Source organism: Rosa chinensis, chromosome 3 (assembly GCF_002994745.2).
Source record: "Rosa chinensis cultivar Old Blush chromosome 3, RchiOBHm-V2, whole genome shotgun sequence".
Lineage (NCBI taxonomy): Eukaryota > Viridiplantae > Streptophyta > Magnoliopsida > Rosales > Rosaceae > Rosa > Rosa chinensis.
This window is the reverse complement of record NC_037090.1, coordinates 11,887,438-11,909,731: the sequence shown is the minus strand read 5'-3', so window position 1 is coordinate 11,909,731 and position 22,294 is coordinate 11,887,438. Positions and strand designations below refer to the sequence as shown.

Below are 22,294 nucleotides of genomic sequence, written 5' to 3'. Positions count from 1 at the left end.
ATGAAAGTTCCACCCCATTGCAAGTGTAACCGGGTTGAGAATGAAAACCCAGGTCCTCAAAGCCATTAAATTAATGAAGGAATAGACTCCCATTTTTTATATTTACTTGACTCAGTCATTGAATCTCATAAATTTGTTATAATTCATGGAACGAACAGTGTTGTTTCCAACTAATTAAAATAATGTATGGATAAAACCAAAAAAAGAACGCATGTGATCTGGTGAAACTCAATTCTTGCATCACGTCTGCGTAAACGGTCAAATAGAATAGTCTGTATTCTGATTATTCTCATTCACACGGCTAGAAGGCCACCTTATAAGCCTACATTGTCCGTCTTCCATCTCCAAAGTTAAAAGCATTTTCCAAATATCCACAATGGAAGTTCCCAAGTTTCTCCTCCTGTTGCTATTTGCAGCAACATTTGCTCAGAGTCAAGAACGGTTACAAGGGATGCCAAGCTTAAGGAAAGGGAACTCCTTGAAAGTTGAGGAGGAGACCAACGTCTTGGTTTCACCAGATGGAACTTTTTCTAGTGGATTTTACAAAGTTGGTGCCAATGCCTCCTGTTATTCAATATGGTTCACCAATAGTGCCAATAAAACAATTGTCTGGATGGCTAACAGAGACAAGCCTGTGAGCAAAAGAGGCTCAAAGCTAACCCTCCATGGAAGTGGCAACCTGGTTTTGACTTTTGACAGATGCACTTGGTACACTCGTGTGGTCGACCAACACAATCTCTAACGAAGACACGGAAGTTGTGCTTCTTGACACAGGAAATTTGGTGCTGAGGAATCAAGCAAAGAGGGTAATCTGGCAGAGTTTTGATTCTCCCACAGATACACTTCTACCAACACAGCCACTCACCAAGAACACAACCTTGGTGTCCATGAGAAGCCAAGGTACATACTTATCTGGGTTCTATAACTTCAAATTCGACGATAACAATGTCTTGTTTCTCATCTACAATGGCCCTCAACTTTCTAGTGTTTATTGGCCCCGGATTATTCCAAGTGTTTTTGAAAGTGGTAGAAATCCTTACAACAGCTCAAGGGTGGCAATTTTAGATGTGGCTGGACAATTTATATCTAGTGACAATATGCAGTTCAATGCATCTGACTACGGGGTTGGTCCAAAGCGGCGTCTAACGGTGGATTATGATGGCATCTTAAGACTGTACAGTCTTCATGAATCGACAGGGTTGTGGAAACTCTCATGGTTGCCTGATAGTGTTGATGCATGCCGGGTTCAGGGCTTGTGCGGTGAATATGGTATTTGCACATACAAACCACAACCTACTTGTACCTGCCCTTCGGGGTTTTCCCTAAACGATCCCTCAGACTGGTCCAAAGGCTGCTCACCTCCCTTCAATTTGACTCAACTCACTCAAGATACAAGCAAGCTGGATTTCCTGGAGCTTCCTTACACAGATTACTATGGATATGACATGGCAACCTATACTCGTGGAATCTCTTTTGAAGCATGCAGGAATTCATGTCTAATGCATTCAAGTTGCTTGGGATTCGGATATGCACTGGATGGGATCGGAGAATGTTACCCCAAGAGTCTTCTGCTTAATGGATATCGTTTTCGAATGTTAAGAGCATCATCCATGTGAAGATTCCAAAAGGTTTTCTGAACCCTGGTGCAGTCCAAACCAGACTAGAAACACATGATTTGAACTGTTCAGCGGCACAGTTTGTTGTAAGTACTGATCTCGAAACAGAAAAGGGCAATGGACACCAGTACATGAAATACCTCATTGGATTTTTGAGTTCCTTTGGGCTAATTGAAGCAATCGGCATCAGTTTGACATGGTGGTTTGTGTTCCGAAAGCAAGCTCGTGACGAAATGATGAACATGGGGTACATGGCATTAGCCATAAATGCTGTGGGATTCAAAAGTTTCACCTATGCAGAACTAAAGAAAGCAACCAATGACTTCAAACAGGAGATAGGAAAAGGGGGGTTCGGCACAGTCTATAAAGGGGTTCTGGATGGTGACAGAGTTGTAGCTGTGAAGAGACTAGAAGGCATTGTACAAGGAGATGCAGAGTTTTGGGCAGAGGTTAGTGTGATAGGGAATATCAACCACAGGAACTTGGTTAAGCTTTGGGGTTTCTGTGCTGAGAATGAACATAAGCTGTTGGTATATGAGTATCTGGAGAATGGATCCTTGGATAAACTCTTGTTTTCTGATGTTGAATTAGGATTGGAGCAGCGATACAATATTGCATTAGGCACTGCAAAGGGTTTGTCATATCTACATGAGGAGTGTCTGGAATGGGTACTCCACTGTGATGTAAAGCCTCAAAATATACTGTTAGGTGACCATCTTGAACCTAAGGTGGCAGATTTTGGCATGTCAAAGTTATTCAAAGTCAACATTGATGATGCAGGCATTGGATTTTCCAGAGTTCGAGGCACCAGAGGTTATATGGCTCCAGAGTGGATGGTGAACCTTAAAATTGATGCAAAGGCAGATGTCTACAGCTATGGGATTGTTTTGTTGGAGCTACTGAGTGGAAAGAGTGCATCTATTCTACTTTCAGCTTTTGCACAAGAGTACACTGAGCACAACCAACCAATGTTTTCAAAGGCGATTCCGGTGCGCGCACTGGGCGAGCTTCGGTGTGAAGCGACCGGAAATCGCCTCGCTAGTCCAAACTAGGGCGTGCTACTGGAAAAGCGTACCGAAAAGCGATGGGGCGGCCATTTTTGCAGAAACTGAGCTCTGATACGGCTGGAGGCGGAAGGTAGAAGATGAAGTCAACTGGTTTTATTTTATTTTATTTTTTCTTCTGATCAAAACGACGTCGTTTTGATAAGTTACTTTCTGGAAGAAAAAAAATTTGGGCCAGTCCAATGGATGTAGTCAAGTAGGAAACATGCAAAAGATAATGGCCCATTTACATTCAGCCCCAATAGCCCAAATAATTCAATAATTTGATATTTTATTTATTAGATTATATTTTTATGTGTTTTCATATTATTTATAAATGTAATATATTAGAATAATATTTGCGGGAAAGGCGGTCGCCTCAACGCCTTGAGGCACTCGCCTCGTGAGGCACTAGCAAGACGCCTTCGCCTTCGCTTTCGCCTTTGAAAACATTGCAACCAACTGGTACAATGTGTGACTGAAAAGATCAGAGTCGAAGGGCTTAAGGAAGTGATTGATCCTAGACTCTATCATAATTTCAACAAGAAGAAGCTCGAAAGATTGATGAAGGTTGCTCTTCTGTGTGTGCAAGAAGACCGCAGTGCAAGACCTGCCATGAGCAAGGTTGTAGAGCTTCTACTTGAGAATGATGAGGGAAGAGTAGATGATGAAGAAGATCATATAATTAGTATGTAGTTTTTGCATTTTTTTAGCTTCCTACAAAATGTATCAGAAATTACTGCTTCAGCATTTCAGCTGAAGATAAGAGACTCATTCTAATAAAACTTTAAGCTTCTCTGTGTTCAATTTTCAATATCCATAAAAAAACTATATAAAAAAAAGGACAATAAACAAAACAAGGGAAACAATTAAGTGTTGGTCCTGCTATTGGTAACAGCCAAACAAATTAAACAGCTAAAACGATAATCCCTTTCATGAATTAGTTAATTAGAATATATGGTTTATATGGAAGGTCAATGTCACCAAAACAAATGGCTTCCTGATTCATTTTTCTCCTTGATTTCTTTAACATAACCTAATTACTTAAGAACATAGCCAAGTGACTTAGTAAAGTTCTAGATACCATGTTCAAATTTTTACATCAGTAAAGGAGAAAAAACGATAATATAATTACTACAAAATATGAGAGGGAGATTATCATTCTCTTAATTGATATTTAGATGATTAAAACATATGACATATGGCTGTCTTACCAAAAAAAAAAAGCATAAAAGATCAGACAAATCACCTTGTCTATGGTAAAACTTATATAAGAGTCATTTCCTAGCTCAACAATCAAGAGTCATTATAACTAGGATTTGTTCATCTCTTGGGACTTCATAAGTATGGACCACTTCAAGGCTTCTTACGCGTCTCAGCTCAACACTTCATCATCAGGTATAAATTGCATTCATATTGCTTGCTATTTTAGGACTGAAGTTTCTTATCTATCCTAGCTTAGGATGAGACTTGCGTTTCAATCCTGTGTGTCTAAGCTGAGCTGGCAGTTTGTTCTAAGCTTTGTTTTATTTAATGTATCTGATCTTAAACAAGTGAGTTATCTTTATTACACATATCCAGTCAGCCCTAACTCGAGTCTTTCCATATAAATAGGTTCTCACACTCAGCTAGCCAGACACTCACATTGAGAGAGCCACTGTTCTTCAGTTTCCATTATCCTCAGATCTCTCTAGAAATGCACCGAGCCAAAAATCTTCTTTGAGAGTGTTTTGGTAAGTTGTTCCATGTCTAGCTTCCAAAGGATTGTTAAACCCAGAAAACCATACCTTTAAACACCATCTGTGTATGTCTTCATGTGTGTTGCATACATGCCTTTGTGCCTTGAGATGATTGACGACTATGTGGAGAGTTGTGCCATCAGAAGATTGACGAAGGAGGTTCATATCCATAATTCAGAATCAGTAGCAAAGCAGAGACAGAGATGCCTTCTAGATTGGGTCTAGGAAGATTGAGTGTCTGTAAGTTCTTTATTTACTGATTTCTTTAATAGATTTGTTACCGGCATAGTGCCCGCAGTTGTTTCCCTTTTCTAAGGGTTTTACTGCGTCAACAGATTTTGTGTTTGTGTGTGATGTTTTAGATTCTGTTGATGGTTTGGTAATTCAAGAAAGTCATAGCATCATTAGAGATATTGAAATCGATTTCAATTAGGATTCAAGTTATACTGCAATCCTAGTTTAGGATGCGAACCATCCTGCACTCCTAAGTCTGATTCCTAAAGTTGTTGACACATTGACTCATTTTCATTAGTGGGAGAATATATACCCATTCTGTACTTACACGATCATTCTTTCATTTTCAACCCCCATTGATTTGCACATAGATTTCGTCATTCTTTTTTTTCAAAGATTAAGGACCCCTTTTTGCGACCGAAGAAAAGAAGGTTCTTAGTTGTGCTTAGAATAATAAGCCGAGTTCTCACCAGACACAGGGATACGTGAAACTGGATGGTATTTGGACTTTTTAGGATTTCTGGGTGCAATAGTTGTTATCAATCGACTTCTTGACTTGGAAGTCAATACAAACCCATATTGGTAGGGTCCTTGTGGATATTGGAGTCTCCATCATCCACTTCACCTATCTTCCTAAGCGTGATAATGATGAAACATTGAAACACATTCATATTAGCGTATAACATTGACCAAAGCACAACGATTCGTACAGGTAATGTTACCTAATGTCCTTTTCTTCCTTGACTACTGACTTCTTCTCAGAAACCTCTCACTGATTCGTACAGGTAATTTGGACCCTTATGCTTAAACCTAAGACGAGCCAGTGTGCCCCACATGGAGTACCTCATAAAAACAATCTAGTCCATGCACGAATGGCACTAATAGCGTAGAAGATCCAACACTCGTGACCCTTTTCAAATTTTCTTTTATGAAGACAACAGAAATGATAACCATGGATGACTTTTTTTTCCTCCTTGTAAGTGTATATAAACAGAGTCAGTAGTTCACAAACATAAAAACCCTTCAGCAAAAATGAAGTACAGAGCTTTTTCAGTCTCCTTTCTATGTCTTCTCTGTTTTGCAACTGCAAAAACCCTAGGTAGTCTAAAGAGAGGATCTTCTCTTTCAGTGGAGGATGATTCAGATTTCCTAACCTCACCAGACAAGTCTTTCACGTGTGGGTTTCATGGGGTTGGCACAAATGCCTACTGGTTCTCAATTTGGTTCACAAGCTCAAAAGACAGGACCATTGTTTGGATGGCCAACAGGGACAAGCCAGTCAATGGCTTGGGGTCTAGAGTCTATCTGAGCCGAGATGGCTCGATGGTCTTGACTGATGTAGATGGAGCCATCATCTGGAAGAGCAGCACCAACTCGAGTACCAGTACTGTTGCTGAAAGAGCTGAGCTTTTGGATTCTGGCAACCTTGTTCTGAAGGACCCCAGTGGTAAAATTCTATGGCAAAGCTTTGATTTTCCTACTGATACTTTGCTCCCAAACCAACGCTTTAGAAAGACCAATAAGTTGATTTCTAATTTGGGAAGAGGGGATTTTGGTACTGGCTATTTTAGTTTCTATTTTGATAATGATAATGTTTTGAAGTTGATGTATGATGGTCCTGATATTTCTAGCTTGTACTGGCCTGACCTTGATTATAGTGTGTTTCAGAATGGCAGAAATGCTTATAATAGTAGTAGAGTTGCAGTTTTAGATGAACTTGGTAGTTTTTCGTCTAGTGATGAACTGCAATTTAGTGCTTTTGACATGGGTTTGAGAGTGAAAAGGAGGTTGTCGATGGATTATGATGGAAATCTAAGACTTTATAGTCTTAATAGCTCAACAGGATTGTGGATAATCACATGGCAAGCGATGGTGGAGCTTTGTAAGGTTCATGGGATATGTGGGCAAAATGGGATTTGTATATATACACCAGGGCCAAAGTGTTCATGTCCTCCTGGCTATGAAGTAGCTGATCCAAGTAACTTAAACTTGGGCTGCAAGCGTAAGTTCAAGAAGCGTACATGCTCGAAGTCCCAAGAAGAGAAATTTGTGCAGATTCCGCAAGTAGATTTCTATGGATTTGATCTCAATTTCAGTAACACAGTTTCAATTGATGATTGCAGACAGCTCTGCTTGGGGGATTGCCGGTGTGAGGCATTTAGCTATAGGCTAAATGGGGAAGGGAGGTGTTACACCAAAAGTGCTCTTTTCAATGGCTACAAGTCTCCAGATTTTGTGGGCAGTATATACTTGAGAATGCCTGTGAGTGTGGAAGCACCATTACTAGTCACCAGGCTCAATGCCCTGGATTCATGTAAGAGTACTGAGGCCCAAAAAATGGGTTCTGCTTCAATGTATGACAATACTAGTAAAAGGGTAAGATGGGCATATCTGTATTGGTTTGCTACTGCAGCTGGTGCAGTTGAAATTCTCTTCATACTTTCAGGTTGGTGGTTACTTTTCAGAAGACATGGCGCTAGAGCTCCTATCGAAGATGGATATCATGTGATTTCGAGTCAATTTAGAATGTTTCGGTACGCTGAGCTCAAGAAGGCGACCAAAACATTCAAGGAAGAGCTGGGAAGAGGGGCTTCTGGGGCTGTGTTTAAGGGTGTTCTGGAAGATGAGAGAGTGGTTGCTGTGAAGAAATTGGCAGACATTTATCAAGGTGAAGATGTGTTTTGGGCGGAAGTAAGCATAATTGGTAAAATCAATCACATGAACCTAGTGAGAATATGGGGATTCTGTTCAGAAGATAAACACAGACTCCTGGTGTCTGAGTTTATTGAAAATGGATCACTAGACAAGCACTTGTTCCCCCCAAATTTTCTTGGATGGCAAGAAAGGTTTAAAGTTGCAATAGGGGTTGCAAAGGGTTTAGCCTATCTTCACCATGAGTGTCTAGAATGGGTTATACATTGTGATGTGAAGCCTGAAAATATACTCTTAGACAGTAACTTTGAGGCAAAGATTGCAGATTTCGGGCTAGCAAAGTTGACTCAGAGAGGCAGCCAGAGCTCTATGTTCTCAAAAGTTCGAGGAACAAAAGGGTATATGGCCCCGGAGTGGGCTCTAAACCTTCCAATCACTGCGAAAGTGGATGTTTACAGTTACGGAGTGGTGATTCTAGAGTTGGTGAAGGGCATTCGACTTTCGAATTGGGCATTGGAGGATAGCGAGGAGCAAGAGGCAGAGCTGACTAGGTGTGTGAGGATAGTGAAAAGGAAGATTCAATGTGGAGAAGATTCATGGATGGAGGATATGTTGGATCCAAGACTAAAAGGGCAGTTCAGCAGGAAACAAGCAGAAAAGATGGTTGAGATTGGTATTTCTTGTGTGGAAGAAGATAGGAGCAGAAGACCAACAATGGATTCAGTATTACAAGATTTGCTAGAATGTGAAGGTGAGTCCTATGTGCATCTGTAAAAAAAAAATTAAAAAAAAATTTGGCTACAAGTGCATATGTAATTTTACTTGAACTGAATCCTGTAGTATTTGCCATTATGTCTTTAGCAAAAAATAAATTACTGAATCTGATATTGTTAAACAGCGACAATGGTGGCTCATGATCCACCATTGTACCGATGCATATGTAAAATTTTACTTGAACTGAATCATGTAGTATTTGCCATTATGTAATTGTTGTTGAAGGAAATCGACTTATGTGTGCCTAATCAAACTAGGATTAGTTCCATGATTGTAATAGGAGAGAATGTTCTAAAATTCCTAGTCCTATTCGGAATAGTTTTTCTTGTAACATTAGAACATGTACTTTGTAATCCCTATATATAGGGCTCCTATTCTCAATAATGAATACACAATTCTCTCTTCAATCTCTCTTGAATCATTTATTCTTAAACACGTTATTAGCACGAGTTCTAACCACAAAACCAAAAATCCAAAAACTGAAATTCTCTTCAACATCACATTTTCCACCTTTGCACCTAGCCCGAGCTAGCCTAGCCACTGCTGCCCGCCTGGGCGCCCCTGGGCTGCACGCTACCCCTGCAGCATCTCCGCACGCCTGCTGCCCCTGCAACACATCAGGATGCTCGTTCCTGTGCACATCAGCCTGCTTGCACGCCCCGATATGTCTTGATTGAGATCTCATATCAAAATCCTTCCTACATTAAAGTTGTTCGTCTCTGTCTCTTCTATCTGACCTCCAAATTCCAGTCTTATTAGAGTTGTTTTGAGACCTGTACACCAATCTAAGTGAAAGCTGCTCAGAAGCAAATCTGCTCCGAATTTCAATAAGTAAGTTTTAAATTAAAGTTCCGGCTTTCCCAAATTTAAATTCCTTCTTTCTTTTTCTCGAGGACTTGCAACCTCTCTTCTTCTACATCCCACCTTTCTTATAACGTGGGTTCGATTGTTTGAAAAGCGGAATCATGGGGATTCACTCTATAAGAACTAAGAGCGTTCGTAAACTACGAACTAAGAGCGTTCGTAAACTACGAACTAAGAGCGTTCGTAAACTACGAACTAAGAGCGTTCGTTAACATCGAAATATTACAGACTAAGAGTGTTCGTAAGCTTCGGACTAAAAGTGTCTGTAAGCATCGATTTATGACCATTTAAACATCATTGTTTCGGTCTAATCCAAAAATTCTTGGAAATTGATTTCTTGGTATCTTAGCTCGGAAATCTTATTATTAGTTTTCGTGGAAGCATTAACTCTGAAACTAACTTGTTCTTGTTTCATCTTTCAGGATGTCAAACACGAACAAACTCGATTTTGTTCCATTGGATTATGCAGGAAAAAGGTACTTAATATGGTTCATTGATGTCGAGATCCACCTTATTGCATACTATCCAAGAACTTTGTCCTATAGAAATAGCTCCAGACCCTCAAACTGAGAAAGATAATTCCAGGGCACATGCCTTCATGAAAAGTCACATGGATAGTGACCACCAATTTGAATTCATAAATGAGGATAGCGTTATAAAGCTTTGGCAAGCGATTCTCAAACGATATGACAATGTTTGTGACTCCATCCTTCCGAATACAGAAGTAGAATGGAAAGATTTTCGCTTCTCTAAATGTGACACAATCATGCAATTTTTTTCGGAAGCCCTCCGCATCAGAGCAATGATGCGTCTCTGTGGAAAGTGACTTGGTTCATAAACTCTTCGCAAGTGTACGAATCGTTGTCAAGTAAGGGAAATATTGAGCCCAAAGATTAGCGTACCACGGGGATTAGTGGCTAACCCACAATCCTTGGGTGGTCGGAACTAAAGTCACTAAGAAAACAAAATAAAAATAAAGTGAATAAAAAGGCTAATCTAAGGCACCAAGCCTTAGTAATGCTCGGCTTTGGTTTTCACCAAAGCCTAATCAAAACTAAGAGCCTAGTGGTGGATATGCACAAATGAGTCGAAATTTGTAGGGGGTTTTGAATTAGGAATCAACTAAATTAAACGCAACCGAAAAATAAACTAAACAACTAATTAACGAACTAGAAAATTAAATTTGGGTTTTCAAATTAATGGGAACATTGGAGTGTCAGGTGATTCACACTAACTATCTTGCAAATATCAATGCCAATTTTACAAATGCATGCATTTCCTTTATGTGTCAAGTCCCGTATCTAGTACCGGTTAAGGCTACTAAACCAATTATCCTTTCGGTGTATCGATTATGCCGGTTAGGGCCACAATCAACTCTCTAATTTGGGCATTACGCCGGTTAAGGCCGCAATATCCAAAATTAGAGGCCTAGAGTGCAAGATAATAGAGACCCAAGCAAGCTTAGCTACAATTAAGCTAGCTAATGGTTACCACACTTAAATCCTAGATACAACAAGACTAATAAGTTGTCAATTTATCAATCCATTCATCACAATTGCCCACAACATAATTTCAAAGGGTGACAAAGCCTAGAAACATGCTTCTAAGGACCAATAAATTAGGATTTAAAGCATACACAATGGAAATTGCATTTATTAAAATTAAAACATCAATATTTATACAAGATGAGTTAGGGCTTCACAACCCTAACTCCCAAAATTGAACTACTCACAACCCATACAAGAATCCATCAACAAAAGTATATAAAAATTATGAAATAGATAATAAGGAAGAGAGGGGAGAGTTAGTTTGGTCACTCCTAGCTATGAGCTAGTATGAACCAAGCAATTTCTTCACCCAACTACCCAAAATAAAGGTGTGGTACTCTTGATGATGATTCCCTTGAAGCCTTGAGTGAGTCCTAAATTCCCTAAAATAAAACTAAAGAAAAGAGGAAAAAAATGGAGGAGAAGAGGAGACGAAGAGAGCAGCCCAAAGGGGCTGCCTCTGTTTTTGGTGCGGCGCTTGGTGCGGCTCCTCTGATCGATTCCTGTAGAGGATGATTGATTGAATATATATATATGGGTCAATTCGTGGCTACTGTTTGTGAGAGAGGAGAAAAAGATAAGGGTTTGGACGATCCGGTGCGTTTTGGAATTAAGACAAGGGAAGAAAAAAATGAAAGGATCTGGTTGCTCCATCCCATGTGATTAGTTGCTGCATAATTTGAATGAAGACAAACAAGGTCCATGCCACTTGTCAACTCATAATTGGTCAGACCAATTAAATTAGACCAAAACGTGCATGCCTGCTTAATTAACAAGTTAATTAACCAATTAACAATAGGTTAATTAACTAATGGTTAATTGGTTAATTAAGGCAAAATAATTTTGTCCTTCTGTCGAGAATTCCGACTTTCACCATTTTGCATCATTTTTGTGTCCATTTTTCCTCGATTTCTTCAACTCCGCTTATTTCCTACAAATAAATAAAAATATATTAACTACATATTAATTTACTTAAGGATTAGCTTATTTCACGTGTTTATAATGCAATTACGTGCATAGAAATGCGTGCAATCAGAAAGACCATCACAAAAGACCAATTGATTGAGAAAACCCTCAATACCTTCCCCGTCTATGCTATGAGGTCCTCTGATTTATTCCGGACTCATGTAAATGCTAGACGGATCACAAGTTTTCAACAGCTTATTGAAGCTATGGCCACTGCTGAAAGACATGGCAACGAGCTTATGAAAAGAGAAATTGATAGGCTTCAAGATAGCCATCAAAAGCATCGTCCTATGGCTAGAAAAAGTCGCCATCGACGTCGTAATCCATACGATCGAAATGCTCAAGAAGGTAATCGCCCAAGGCGACAATCGCACGACCGTAGGAGGCGTGACTTTGAGGGAAGAAGGGTTGGAAACCATGGAGCCAACGTTGGCCATGGTCATCACTTTCCAACGCCACTAGTCCTAGGGACTATGCATATTGCTCCAATGCGCCTCAATCAAGGGAGAATCCTCTTTATGGTGTCTATTTTTGATATGGAACGTCTGATCAATAGACCTGAATTTGCAATGTACCTAAGAAGGTAGCCGTATCATGGTGATCAAGACATCAAGTTCAAAAAAACTTTAAATTTGGCGATGAATACAAAATGCAGCAAATTTTTATTTAGAATAGTCTTTTACTTTTCCAAGAATTATGTAATGGAAATTATGCCTTAATCAATAAAATGACTTATTGGATTCACTCTTTCTCACCAGGCTCATCCAATTGAGTATGATGTCTAGGAAACTAGTTTGAGATTAGAGGTATTTAAGTGAACCTCGCTCCACTGACATCTCTTCCTACTTTCCTGGTCATATTTAATTGGAGTTACCCAACGGATTGAGTAACTACGATTTGTCTAAAATTTAATTTTTCTTTTGGATTAGATAATGGTCACGAAATTTTGATGTAATCATTGGCTATTTTATTAATAAAGTGTCGATTTATTTTATCTCATGTCTTGGACATATCTTAAATTCAAACTTTATTATTTCAAAGATATAAGAGCCAATGGTTTTTATGTGGAAATGCATTGTGAGAATGGACAAGAGTTCCTTTGCATCACCTCTAATGACTACGGACATAAACGAGTCTTAGAGAAACTTATGTGTCGCTCTAGTGGGTTGTATGCAACCACTATTTGCATCATTGAATCCAACCATGTTATGAGAGATGACTTATGAGATTCTGACACATATAGGCTTTGACATGACCGTTTGGGACACCCAGGTCGTGATATGATGATCCGTATGTTAAAGACTTCATATGGACATCCATTCTTCAGAACGAAGAGAAGTAAGAATCAAAAATTGGTTCGAGGAGCTGCACCTACGCCTCACGGCGCCATGACTGTGCAAAACCGGCCACACAAGGCCGACACCACCTATACCCTGCAGCCACTATATGGCATTGACGCCATACCCTCTAATTCGTGTCCTCTTGTTACTTTTGAAGTCACTTGTGACTTCATGGATTAACCAAAATCCTCATTGGTTGTTTCTAAAGCCCATATTTCATTCTGCAAAGCCTACTCTTTAGCAAAATTAGGATCGAGACCATCCTATTCAAAGGATACTAAGGAAATAATTCCATTCTTACATAGAATCCAAGGGATTCTGTGGATCGATTCAACCAACTTGCAGACTGTTTAGATATTTTATGGTGTTGGTTGATGTGCGGGCACGCTGGTTATGTGTCGCGCTATCGTCCACTAGTCATGCTGCTTATGATATACTCCTTGCCCAGATCGTATGGCTACAGGTTCACTACCCGGATCATCCCATTCGGTCCATTCGACTTGATAATGCTAGAGAGTTTATATCGAAATTTTTTGAAGACTATTGCATATCATTGGGGATTGATATTAGGCATCATATTCCCCTGTACACACCACAATGGTCTCTCGGAAAAGCCACCATTAAACGACTACGATGGTAGCTCAGACATTTGGTAATGCTCACCAATATTTCCGCTTGGGGTTATGCAATATTGCAAGCAGCTATGCAATTTTGTCTACGAGACTACGACCCATAGCCACTTAACCTTTATTTGAGTTACAGCTAGTGACTGGGTGCGAGTCTAATATATTGTCCTTATGCATATTTGAGTGTGCGGTTTATGTGCCAATCGCGCCGCCACAGCGCATTAAAATGGGTCATTACAACGAATGCATATTTGTGTTGGATATAAATCTCCAACTATAAGTCCGCTATGTAGAACCCTTGACAGGCGATCTCTTTACCGCTAGATTTGCGAATTGTCACTTTGATGAGACAGTCTTCTTTTCGTTAGGGGGAGATTAGAACGTCAACGTTCAACATGAACGATAGGAATTGTCGTGGTCTGTCCCCACTATGTCTCATCTTGATCCCCTAAAAGTGACGAGATCACATATACCAGCTGCAAACATGCTTGCAAGTATTGATGTCCCTATAAGAGGACATGGAGCCACCCAAAGGAGATGGGCATGGCACCACCACCATGGATGGTGGTATTATGAAGCCACAAGGTGGCATAATGGCGTCATAGGCCATGGGTTTCGCTAGATAGCATAGGAGACCCATAGGTTTGATGGATTCTCGCCCTATGAAGAGAGTGAGTTTGGCACAACTTGATCCATTGATCATTGATATTCAAAATCCATCTCATGAGGATATTTCGGATTATGGTTATGTCCAAGTGACATCATTGGGGGACGCTCCAATGTCAAAACCAATTCTAGAGAATAGAGAGATCTCCATAAATTACACTAGTGTACATGAGATGATGGATATAAATTATCTTGCTATTGATGATGCATTTGCATATCATGTTGCAAAAGGAATAATAGAATATGATGATATCGAACCTCGCTCTATCGAAGAATGTCAACGAATAGCAGATTGTCCTAAATGGAAAGATGTGATCCAGGTTGAATTGGATTCACTAACGAAGAGGAAGGATTTTGGGCCTGATATGCCAACACCTCCTAACATAAAACCTGTTGACATTAATAGGTCTTCGTTAGATAGCGTGATGAGAAAAAGAGATGGTAATCTCTCTTTATGGAGCAAGACTTCTCACAAAACGACCTGGAATCGACTACGAGAAGATATATTCTCTCGTAATGGATGTCATTGCACTCCACTACCTTGTCAGTTTGGTAGTTTCCAAATAACTGAATATGCAGCTTACGAATGTGGTCACTACGTATCTTTATGGGGATCTAGATACATTATATATTGAAGGTTTTTGTAGACTTCATTTACCCAAATCAAGTGGCTCTAGACCACGGAGCACATTTGCAATGAGGTTGAAACGCTCACTAAAGTGACTACTTGATTGGGATAAGATATGATGAACTATGCCCGCGCGTTTCCATGACAAGTTCCGAATTTGCAATTGTTGCGGTTTATGTTGATAAACATAATTGGAACCCTTGAGAGTTAAGGGAAACCGTTGGACACTTGAAATCCGAGTTTGAGATGAAGAACCTTAGGAGTACATGGTTTTTGACTAGATTTAGAACTTGTATACCATGTCAATGAATGCTTTGGCATTTTGATAAAGTCAAGATGCACTCCCATGGCCGTCCGTATTTTTGACCCTAAAAGGGATACGTTTCGTCCTAGGGATGATGACGAAGACGTATTAATTGGTAGAAGTGTCTTACCTAAGTGCAATAGGCGCATTATTGTACTTAACACAATACAAGACCGGACACCTCATTTGTTATGAACTTGTTGGCTAGAAGTAGCCCTGCGCAAACGCGTTGCCATTTAATTGGTGTAAAGACAATCTTTCGATACTTAAAAGGTACGATAGATATGGGCTTGTTTTATCCCTACAGAGAGAAAAGGAATGACGGAAGAATGGGATCGAACCCCATTAGTCATAATGCCGCCGTCCATGGTGGCCAGTGCCATCCTCCTCCTTCCCTCCATCAAAACGACAATGATGTTTTGATGGGTTTTGCTGATGCAAGGTACCTCTCTGACCCTCACAAAGGTCGCTCCCGTGCGGGTTATGTCTTTTCCATGGGAAGCACTGCGATATCTTGGAGGTCTACAAAACTGACCCTTGTTGCTACTTCCTCAAATCATGCAGAGATTATTACTCTACATGAAGCTGTGCACAAACGTATATGGCTAACGTCTATAATTAGACTTATTAGAGAAAGTTGTGGTTTGAAGTCTACCACGGATGAACCATACATTTATGAGGATAATGCAGCTTGTATTGAGCCAATGAAGTTAGGTTTCATCAAGGGTGACAACACCAAGCATATATCGCCTAAATTCTTTTATAATCAGCAACAACAATCACTTCTAAAGATTGAATTGAATCAAATCCGATCAGAGGATAATGTAGCGGACTTATTCACTAAGTCCGCTACCTAAATCCACATTCGAGAAACATAAGAGCATCGAATTGAGAAAGTTATCCGAACTCCCACGATTGTAGCAATCAGGGGGAGATATCGACATCAGGGGGAATTATGATGTCTACATGTTCGATCTCGAAGAGTGAATAACGTGTTGTACTTTTTTTCTCCTCCTCGAGCTTGTTTTTATCCCACAAGGTTTTTCACTCGAGCAAGGTTTTTAACGAGGCAACGGATGAAGCGTCACCACCAAGTTTGAGCGGCACATGGGGGAGTGTTGAAGGAAATCGACTTATGTGTGCCTAATCAAACTAGAATTAGTTCCATGATTGTAATAGAAGAGAATGTTCTAGAATTCCTAGTCCTATTCGGAATTGTTTTCCTTGTAACATTAGAACATGTACTTTGTAATCCCTATATATAGGGCTCATATTCTTAATAATGAATACACAATTCTATCTTCAATCTCTCTAGAATCTTTTATTCTTAAACAATTGTTTTTTTTTTTTTTGCAAAAAATAAATTACAGAATCCGATATTGTTAAACAGCGACAAGTGTGGCCCGTGGTCCACCATTGTACCGATACTAACCCGGCCAACTTAACCACTTGTTAGGTGTTGAGTTTTAATTACAAAAGACATCGGTACAATTTGGTGAGATCCACCCATTTATAAGTTATATTTTAGGGAAAAAATCAGGAATGGTCACTGAGTTATGTCGTATTCGACACTTAACTCACTGTGTTTTCAACAATATCACTTAACTCACTCAATTTTGAAACCGTCTGTCACATAACTCACTACCGTGTAACAACGTTTATTATGCCGTTAAATATTTGAACTGGAAGGGTCATTTTCGTCCAATTGATGGTGCAAATATCATTTAGTTGAGTTTGAGTTAAACCTCGACTTTCTGTGATTGAAATCACAAACAAAAAGGGGAAGAACTAGAGAGAGATGAGAGTAGGAGTGAGAGGAAGAGAAGACAATCTGAAAACTTTGATCGAGCAACTATGTCAGATGCGCCAAAAATGTGGAGATATTTTAGACTGGATGGAGAGCCACCAACAAGGCATGGTAAGTGAATCATCTGGAGTTAGGGTTTTAAAATTATTGAAATTGAAATTGGGATCCGGGTTAGTGTCTTAAGAGGATGGAATTTGGGATTGGGGTTAGGGGTTCCTCTCTAGGCTAGGTCGTCAACACCTCTGTGAGGTTCTTTTGTGATTACTGTTGCTGCACCAGTAAAAAGTAAAAATAGAGAATCAATTGTCTTTACTTTATTCTTTTCTCTGTCTCTATCTTTGTTGGAAAAGCAGAGTTATCTAAATATCTGATTGCTTTATTGCTTAAGAGTCAAAGAAACAAGAGGACAAAGGTGAGAAAGGAGTCGGTGGAAGAAAGAAAAAGGGAAGGAAGGAGAAGATTTCGTCTTCTTATGAATTACTTTATTGATTTCTTTAAGATTCAGTTTTGTAGTTTTGTTTTTGTCCCTTAATCCAACTCTGCCTTCTCTCTGCAAAACCCAACCGACTAGTTTTCCTTCTCCTCCCCCCTCTCTTGCCAGATCTAGATTGTTTTCTGATCTGGATCTCTGGTTTGAGAGTTGGGGGAGCGATTAATCTTCCATTTTTCTTCTTCTAGAGGGTTTTTGTATCTCTCTTTGGGTTTGTTTTTTTTCGTTTTCTTTCCGTCTACCATCTTGGGTAGTTTTGCTCGAAGCTCGTCTCCGTTTCTTGGCAGATTTGGTTCGATGTTTTGAAAGTGATGTTTGCATTAACCTCTGGAAATCTGATGGTTGGAACATCGAATTAGATATGGGTCCTTCCTTTGCACTTTCAATTTTGTCGAATTTGGTTGATCAGCTACTCTGCAGTGGTGCGGAGGTCTCATTCTTCTTGTCAGCTGTTGCAGATCGTACTGTTCTCAAGTTGTTTCGCTTTGTTGTTTGTTTGGTGCTTTTTGGTCCTTCTTGTTGGTTTTATTGGCCAAAAAAAAAAAAAAAACTGTTGATGAACATCGATTTTCAAAGTCACAGTGAGTGGGAAATCATGACCACAAACACATATTCCAGTATTAGTCATTGATTTTATTTGGTAGAACTCAATTTAGTGCTTGCTTATGCAAATCAACCAACTGGCTTTTAATTATATCTGTAGTTTGTTTTTGGTATTTTATTGCCTGATTAGTTTATTGCTGGGATTTCATTTAGGTTTGAGTGATGTCAATCAATTTTCAGGTGTGGTTTTCTTAACAAATAGCAATCTGGTTAGTCTCTATTTCTTTAAGACCGTGTATCTTAACAAAAGTTTTGTTATTTCTTTGCAGATCCGGATTGGTTCTCAATGGAGATTCATCATGGAGGCAGGTTCTATAGGTTGGGTAGTGGTAGTAGGCAGTACAAGGGAGGTGAGGTAGTGTATGTTGATAGATTAGATCCTGATAAGATTTCCTAGCCAGATTTGAATATCTATGCTGAAGACTTGGGTTATAGAGAACCCCCAATTATGTATTGGTTTTTGTTACCTGGAAGTATTCAGGGAGAAGGTTGGTTACCAATATGTGAAGACAAAGATGTGTTAGATATGTTGAAGTTTATGCCAAGTAATCGGATATTGCAGATTTACATTGTTGGGGGAGGTGTAAGAAAAAAAAAGGAAGCTGAGTTAGAGGATGAGGGTGGGGGTTCTCCTAAAGAAGTTGATCACCAAAAGTATATTGGCAATGTGGTAGAAGACTTGGAAGAAGTGATTGATGGTGATCTTGGTGTGACAACTTTACATGGGGCAAAGGTTTCAAGTAAGGCAAGTGGAAAGAGAAACAAGGGAGGTAGGCCAAAGAATAAGAAGGATGTGGTTACTCACTTGACAAACCAGTTTATAAATGTCAAGGCTAGTGAGACAATTGCAGGTGATAATCTAGTGGCTGAAAATAGAAAGAGACCTAGAATGAAGCAAAAAGCATGCAAGATGAAGAAGAAATCCAGACCATATGAAACCAGATTTATGGGGGAAAAAAGTTTTGCTGAAGTAGAAGGCATTCAAGAAGAACCTGAATCTTCTGATAGTGATGATCCGAATTTTGAAGATCTAGTAGATAGTGACTACGACCTTGATGATAATGATGATGAGTTTCTGTTTAAGGCCAATGCCGATGGTGACCCTGATGCTAGTCATGAGTTCAATGAAATGGGATTTGCGGGTGACATTTCAGATGGAGAAGGTGAAGATTCTGAGAAGTTTGATAGTGGAACTGATTCAACAGCAACTGAGGATGAAGAAGAAAGAATTCAAAGTGGGCAAAGGAAAAAGAAGAAAAGGTGGTCCAAATGGAGAGAATTCCAAAAAGAAGACATGAAGAATCCTCAATTTGAGCTCGGCATGTCATTTCCAAATTCAGATGTGTTCAAGGATGCTGTTAGGGTGTTCTCAGTGAAGACAAAAAAATTGCTCACATTTAAAACCAATGATAGGAAAAGGGTGGAGGTGGTGTGCATAACAAGTGAAGGCTGTCCATTTAGGATTTGGGCTTCTGTTAATGGCAAAGTTTCACCTACATTCTACATAAAGACAATAAACATGGAGCACAAATGCAGTCAGTTGACCAGAAAGAACTATCATTGCAATGCTCCATTTATTGCTAAAGGTTACATCGATTCTTTCATGGTAGATAAGAATTGGTCAAGGGAAGGCATACAAGCTGCTGTGCAAAGAGATTATGGTATGACACCCGGTTACCAGATGTGTTACAGGGCTAAAAAAAGGGCAGCAAGGATTGCAGAAGGTACAGTTGAGGATCAATACAATCTGTTAGAGTCCTATGCAGCAGTTCTAAAGAAGACAAACCCTAACACTTCAGTGTGGATTGAAAGAGATGTAAAGGGTGAAAATGTTAGAAGGTTCAAAAGAATATACATATGCTTTGGTGCTATGAAGAAGGGATGGATAGAAGGCTGCAGACCAATAATTGGTGTTGATGGATGCCATTTGAAGACCGTACACAAAGGGCAATTACTGACAGCTGTTGGCATAGACGGGAACAATTTCATGTACCCTATAGCATGGGCTGTCGTTGAGAAAGAAACAAGGGAAGCATGGACATGGTTCTTCAAGTTTCTCAAAGATGATTTGTGCCTCGTAAATGACTACACCTATGTGTTTATGAGTGACAAGCAAAAGGGATATTGGAGGCTGTGAAGGAGTTGTTCCCTAATGCTAGTCACAGACATTGTGCGAGGCATTTATATAATAACTTTAAAGGAGATGGAAATGTTGGTCAGGAGCTTAAGGACTTGTTTTGGGCGGCTGCAAGATCAACCACAAAGAACCATTGGATTAAGAATCTTGATTCCATTCATTCTAAGAGCACAAAAGCCTGGAATTTCTTGAAAGACAAGCCCGCTGAGCATTGGAGCAGATCACACTTCAAGGTTGAGCCCAAGTGCGATATTCTACTTAATAACCATTGTGAGAGCTATAACTCTAAGATTCTCCCAGCTAGGAAGATGCCAATTTTGGGATTGTTGGAGGATATGAGAATAAACTCAATGATAAGACATGCAAATCGGAGGTGTGCAGGTCCTAGATGGAAGAGTAAAGTTGGACCTAGAATTGAAAAAATTATGAAAAAAAATGCAGATAGAAGCCATGAGTACACCCCACTAGAGTCTTCGCATTTGAGGTTTCAAGTTCAAGGAAAAGGGGTGGCTTGCCAATCAGGAGTTAATAGTTTGCATGATGTTGATCTCCAAGCAAGGTCATGTACCTGCAGGAGGTGGGAACTCAGTGGACTTCCATGTCCACATGCATTCGCTGCAATATTCTCCAAGGGTTATAGACTAGATGACTTTGCGGATGAGTCTTTTTCGCTAAAGAACTACATGCTTGCATATGAACCTGCAATAAACCCAATCCCTGGTGTTGATGAATGGGAGGTTGTTGAGAGGCCCATTTTACCTCCAAGGTACACTAGAGGACCTGGAAGGCCTAAGCTATTAAGAAACAAGGAACCAGGTAATGCATCTAATTCTAGTGCTTTATTTTACAAGTGTTTTAGTCAGTTTATATTTAATTTTAGGCATTTATTTTAATTAAATTCTATTTTCATTTGTACACATATAATTAGGTGAGCAAGCACCACCTCCTGGAACAACCAAGTTGTCAAGAAGTTACCATAAGTCCATCACTTGTTCAGTTTGTAAAAAAGATGGCCATAATAAGAGGACTTGTCCAAGGAGACAGCAACAAGGCAATGATTCCCAAGCTGGCGTAAGACTTTTATGTTAACGTTGATGATAGAGGCTGCACTTTATATTTTATTTGTAATAAGGCATCTTATTAATGTCAATTGGGGCATCAAACAATTTAGGTTCAACCATCAGAAACTGATGATCAGAGTGTCCATGTGGAGCAAGCTGAAAATGTTCAAAGTGATGTGCAAGTTGAAAGTGATATGCATTATGGATCAGTGCAGCAAACTGCAAATGTTAGTAACAATTAACTTATGCATGATGTTCAATATCCAAAGTTTTATCTCAGATAATTAATGTTGCTAATTTCTACTTAATGATGGTGGTATGGTATGTGTAGGTACCAACACCCTCAATTGTTGCAAGTGCTTCATCTTAACCGATGATCTCATCACCACCTCTACCTCAGTCTTCTTTGCAGCCCACTGTTATCAGATCATCTCATACGTCCAGGACATTTGTATGTCCTAAGACAGGGATGTCATTCAAGACCAAGTCAATAGCACATAAGCCTAAGCCTAAACTTGTGATAGGAACAAGCACTAAATCAAAAGCCCAACAAGGACCAAAGGAGGGTTCCAACAAGAAAATTTGGAAGCCTTGAACTTAACTTCTATTTTGGACTTGTCTTGTAGTTTTTTTGTCAGTTGAAGCTGGTCTTACCAACAATGCAGCTAGAATTATGATTTTGTAACCCAGACTGTTAGCATGTACTGAATGTCATTTTGATACAACTTCAAAAATTAGACTGAAATTGCCAAGTTCAATCCATGTTCGTTTTAATAGTGCAACTGCAATTTGATTTTGTTTTTACTTTTATGGTTCAAGGATAAACAGGTCAGGGCCTATAGATCGGGTTTCTTTTGATTTTTATGATTTTAGGAGAAACATGTGAGACACTATAGTTTGAGGGGAAAAGAAAGAAAGATTGGAGGGAAGGAGGAATAAAATTTGGAGGGAAGATTATTCCTTTTACATGAAATTTGGAGGGATTCAGCAAAATGGCGGGAATAGCTTCATTGGACGAAATTATCCCTCAATATATTGCACTTGATCAATTATTTAATGATTAAATAGACGGTAGTGAGTTATATGACAGACGGTTTCAAAATTGAGTGAGTTAAGTGATATTGTTGAAAACACAGTGAGTTAAGTGTCGAATATGTCAAAACTCAGTGACCATTCCTGATTTTTTCCCTATATTTT

General features: G+C 39.5%; 3 protein-coding genes across 7 annotated transcripts; all 3 read left to right on the top strand.

The window, feature by feature from the left end:
• The first annotated feature begins 380 nt into the window (after positions 1–380).
• On the top strand, positions 381–2,279 carry LOC112193693 (putative receptor protein kinase ZmPK1). The gene is made up of 2 exons (XM_024333921.2): positions 381–2,065; positions 2,208–2,279. Exons 1-2 carry the CDS (start codon positions 1,748–1,750, stop codon positions 2,235–2,237), a joined length of 348 nt encoding a protein of 115 aa, XP_024189689.2. The 5' UTR covers positions 381–1,747; the 3' UTR covers positions 2,238–2,279.
• A 3,323-nt stretch (positions 2,280–5,602) lies between these two features.
• On the top strand, positions 5,603–8,179 carry LOC112191657 (putative receptor protein kinase ZmPK1). Its single transcript, XM_024331049.2, has one exon. It carries the CDS (start codon positions 5,665–5,667, stop codon positions 8,056–8,058), a length of 2,394 nt encoding a protein of 797 aa, XP_024186817.1. The 5' UTR covers positions 5,603–5,664; the 3' UTR covers positions 8,059–8,179.
• Positions 8,180–17,305: 9,126 nt separating this feature from the next.
• On the top strand, positions 17,306–21,871 carry LOC112191254. Of its 5 annotated transcripts, XM_024330588.2 has the most exons (6): positions 17,306–17,726; positions 18,053–18,079; positions 18,169–20,852; positions 20,965–21,107; positions 21,208–21,324; positions 21,429–21,871. In XM_024330588.2, the coding sequence occupies exon 3, from the start codon at positions 18,348–18,350 to the stop codon at positions 20,034–20,036; it is 1,689 nt and encodes a 562-aa protein (XP_024186356.1). In that variant the 5' UTR covers positions 17,306–17,726; positions 18,053–18,079; positions 18,169–18,347; the 3' UTR covers positions 20,037–20,852; positions 20,965–21,107; positions 21,208–21,324; positions 21,429–21,871. The 5 variants fall into 5 exon arrangements, with proteins under 5 accessions (XP_024186356.1, XP_024186357.1, XP_040373187.1 ...); XM_024330589.2 differs by lacking the exon at positions 18,053–18,079 and having other exon boundaries at positions 17,306–17,604; XM_040517253.1 differs by lacking the exon at positions 18,053–18,079 and having other exon boundaries at positions 17,306–17,718.
• The last annotated feature ends 423 nt before the right edge of the window (positions 21,872–22,294 follow it).

Bases quoted from the DNA above. Each gene is read 5' to 3' on its own strand.
- LOC112191254 (XM_024330589.2), top strand. From the start codon at position 18,348: ATGTATTGGTTTTTGTTACCTGGAAGTATTCAGGGAGAAGGTTGGTTA.
- LOC112191657 (XM_024331049.2), top strand. From the start codon at position 5,665: ATGAAGTACAGAGCTTTTTCAGTCTCCTTTCTATGTCTTCTCTGTTTT.
- LOC112193693 (XM_024333921.2), top strand. From the start codon at position 1,748: ATGAAATACCTCATTGGATTTTTGAGTTCCTTTGGGCTAATTGAAGCA. The intron at 2,066-2,207 runs GTTAGTGTGATA...ATGTTGAATTAG, and splicing joins ATGCAGAGTTTTGGGCAGAG to GATTGGAGCAGCGATACAAT.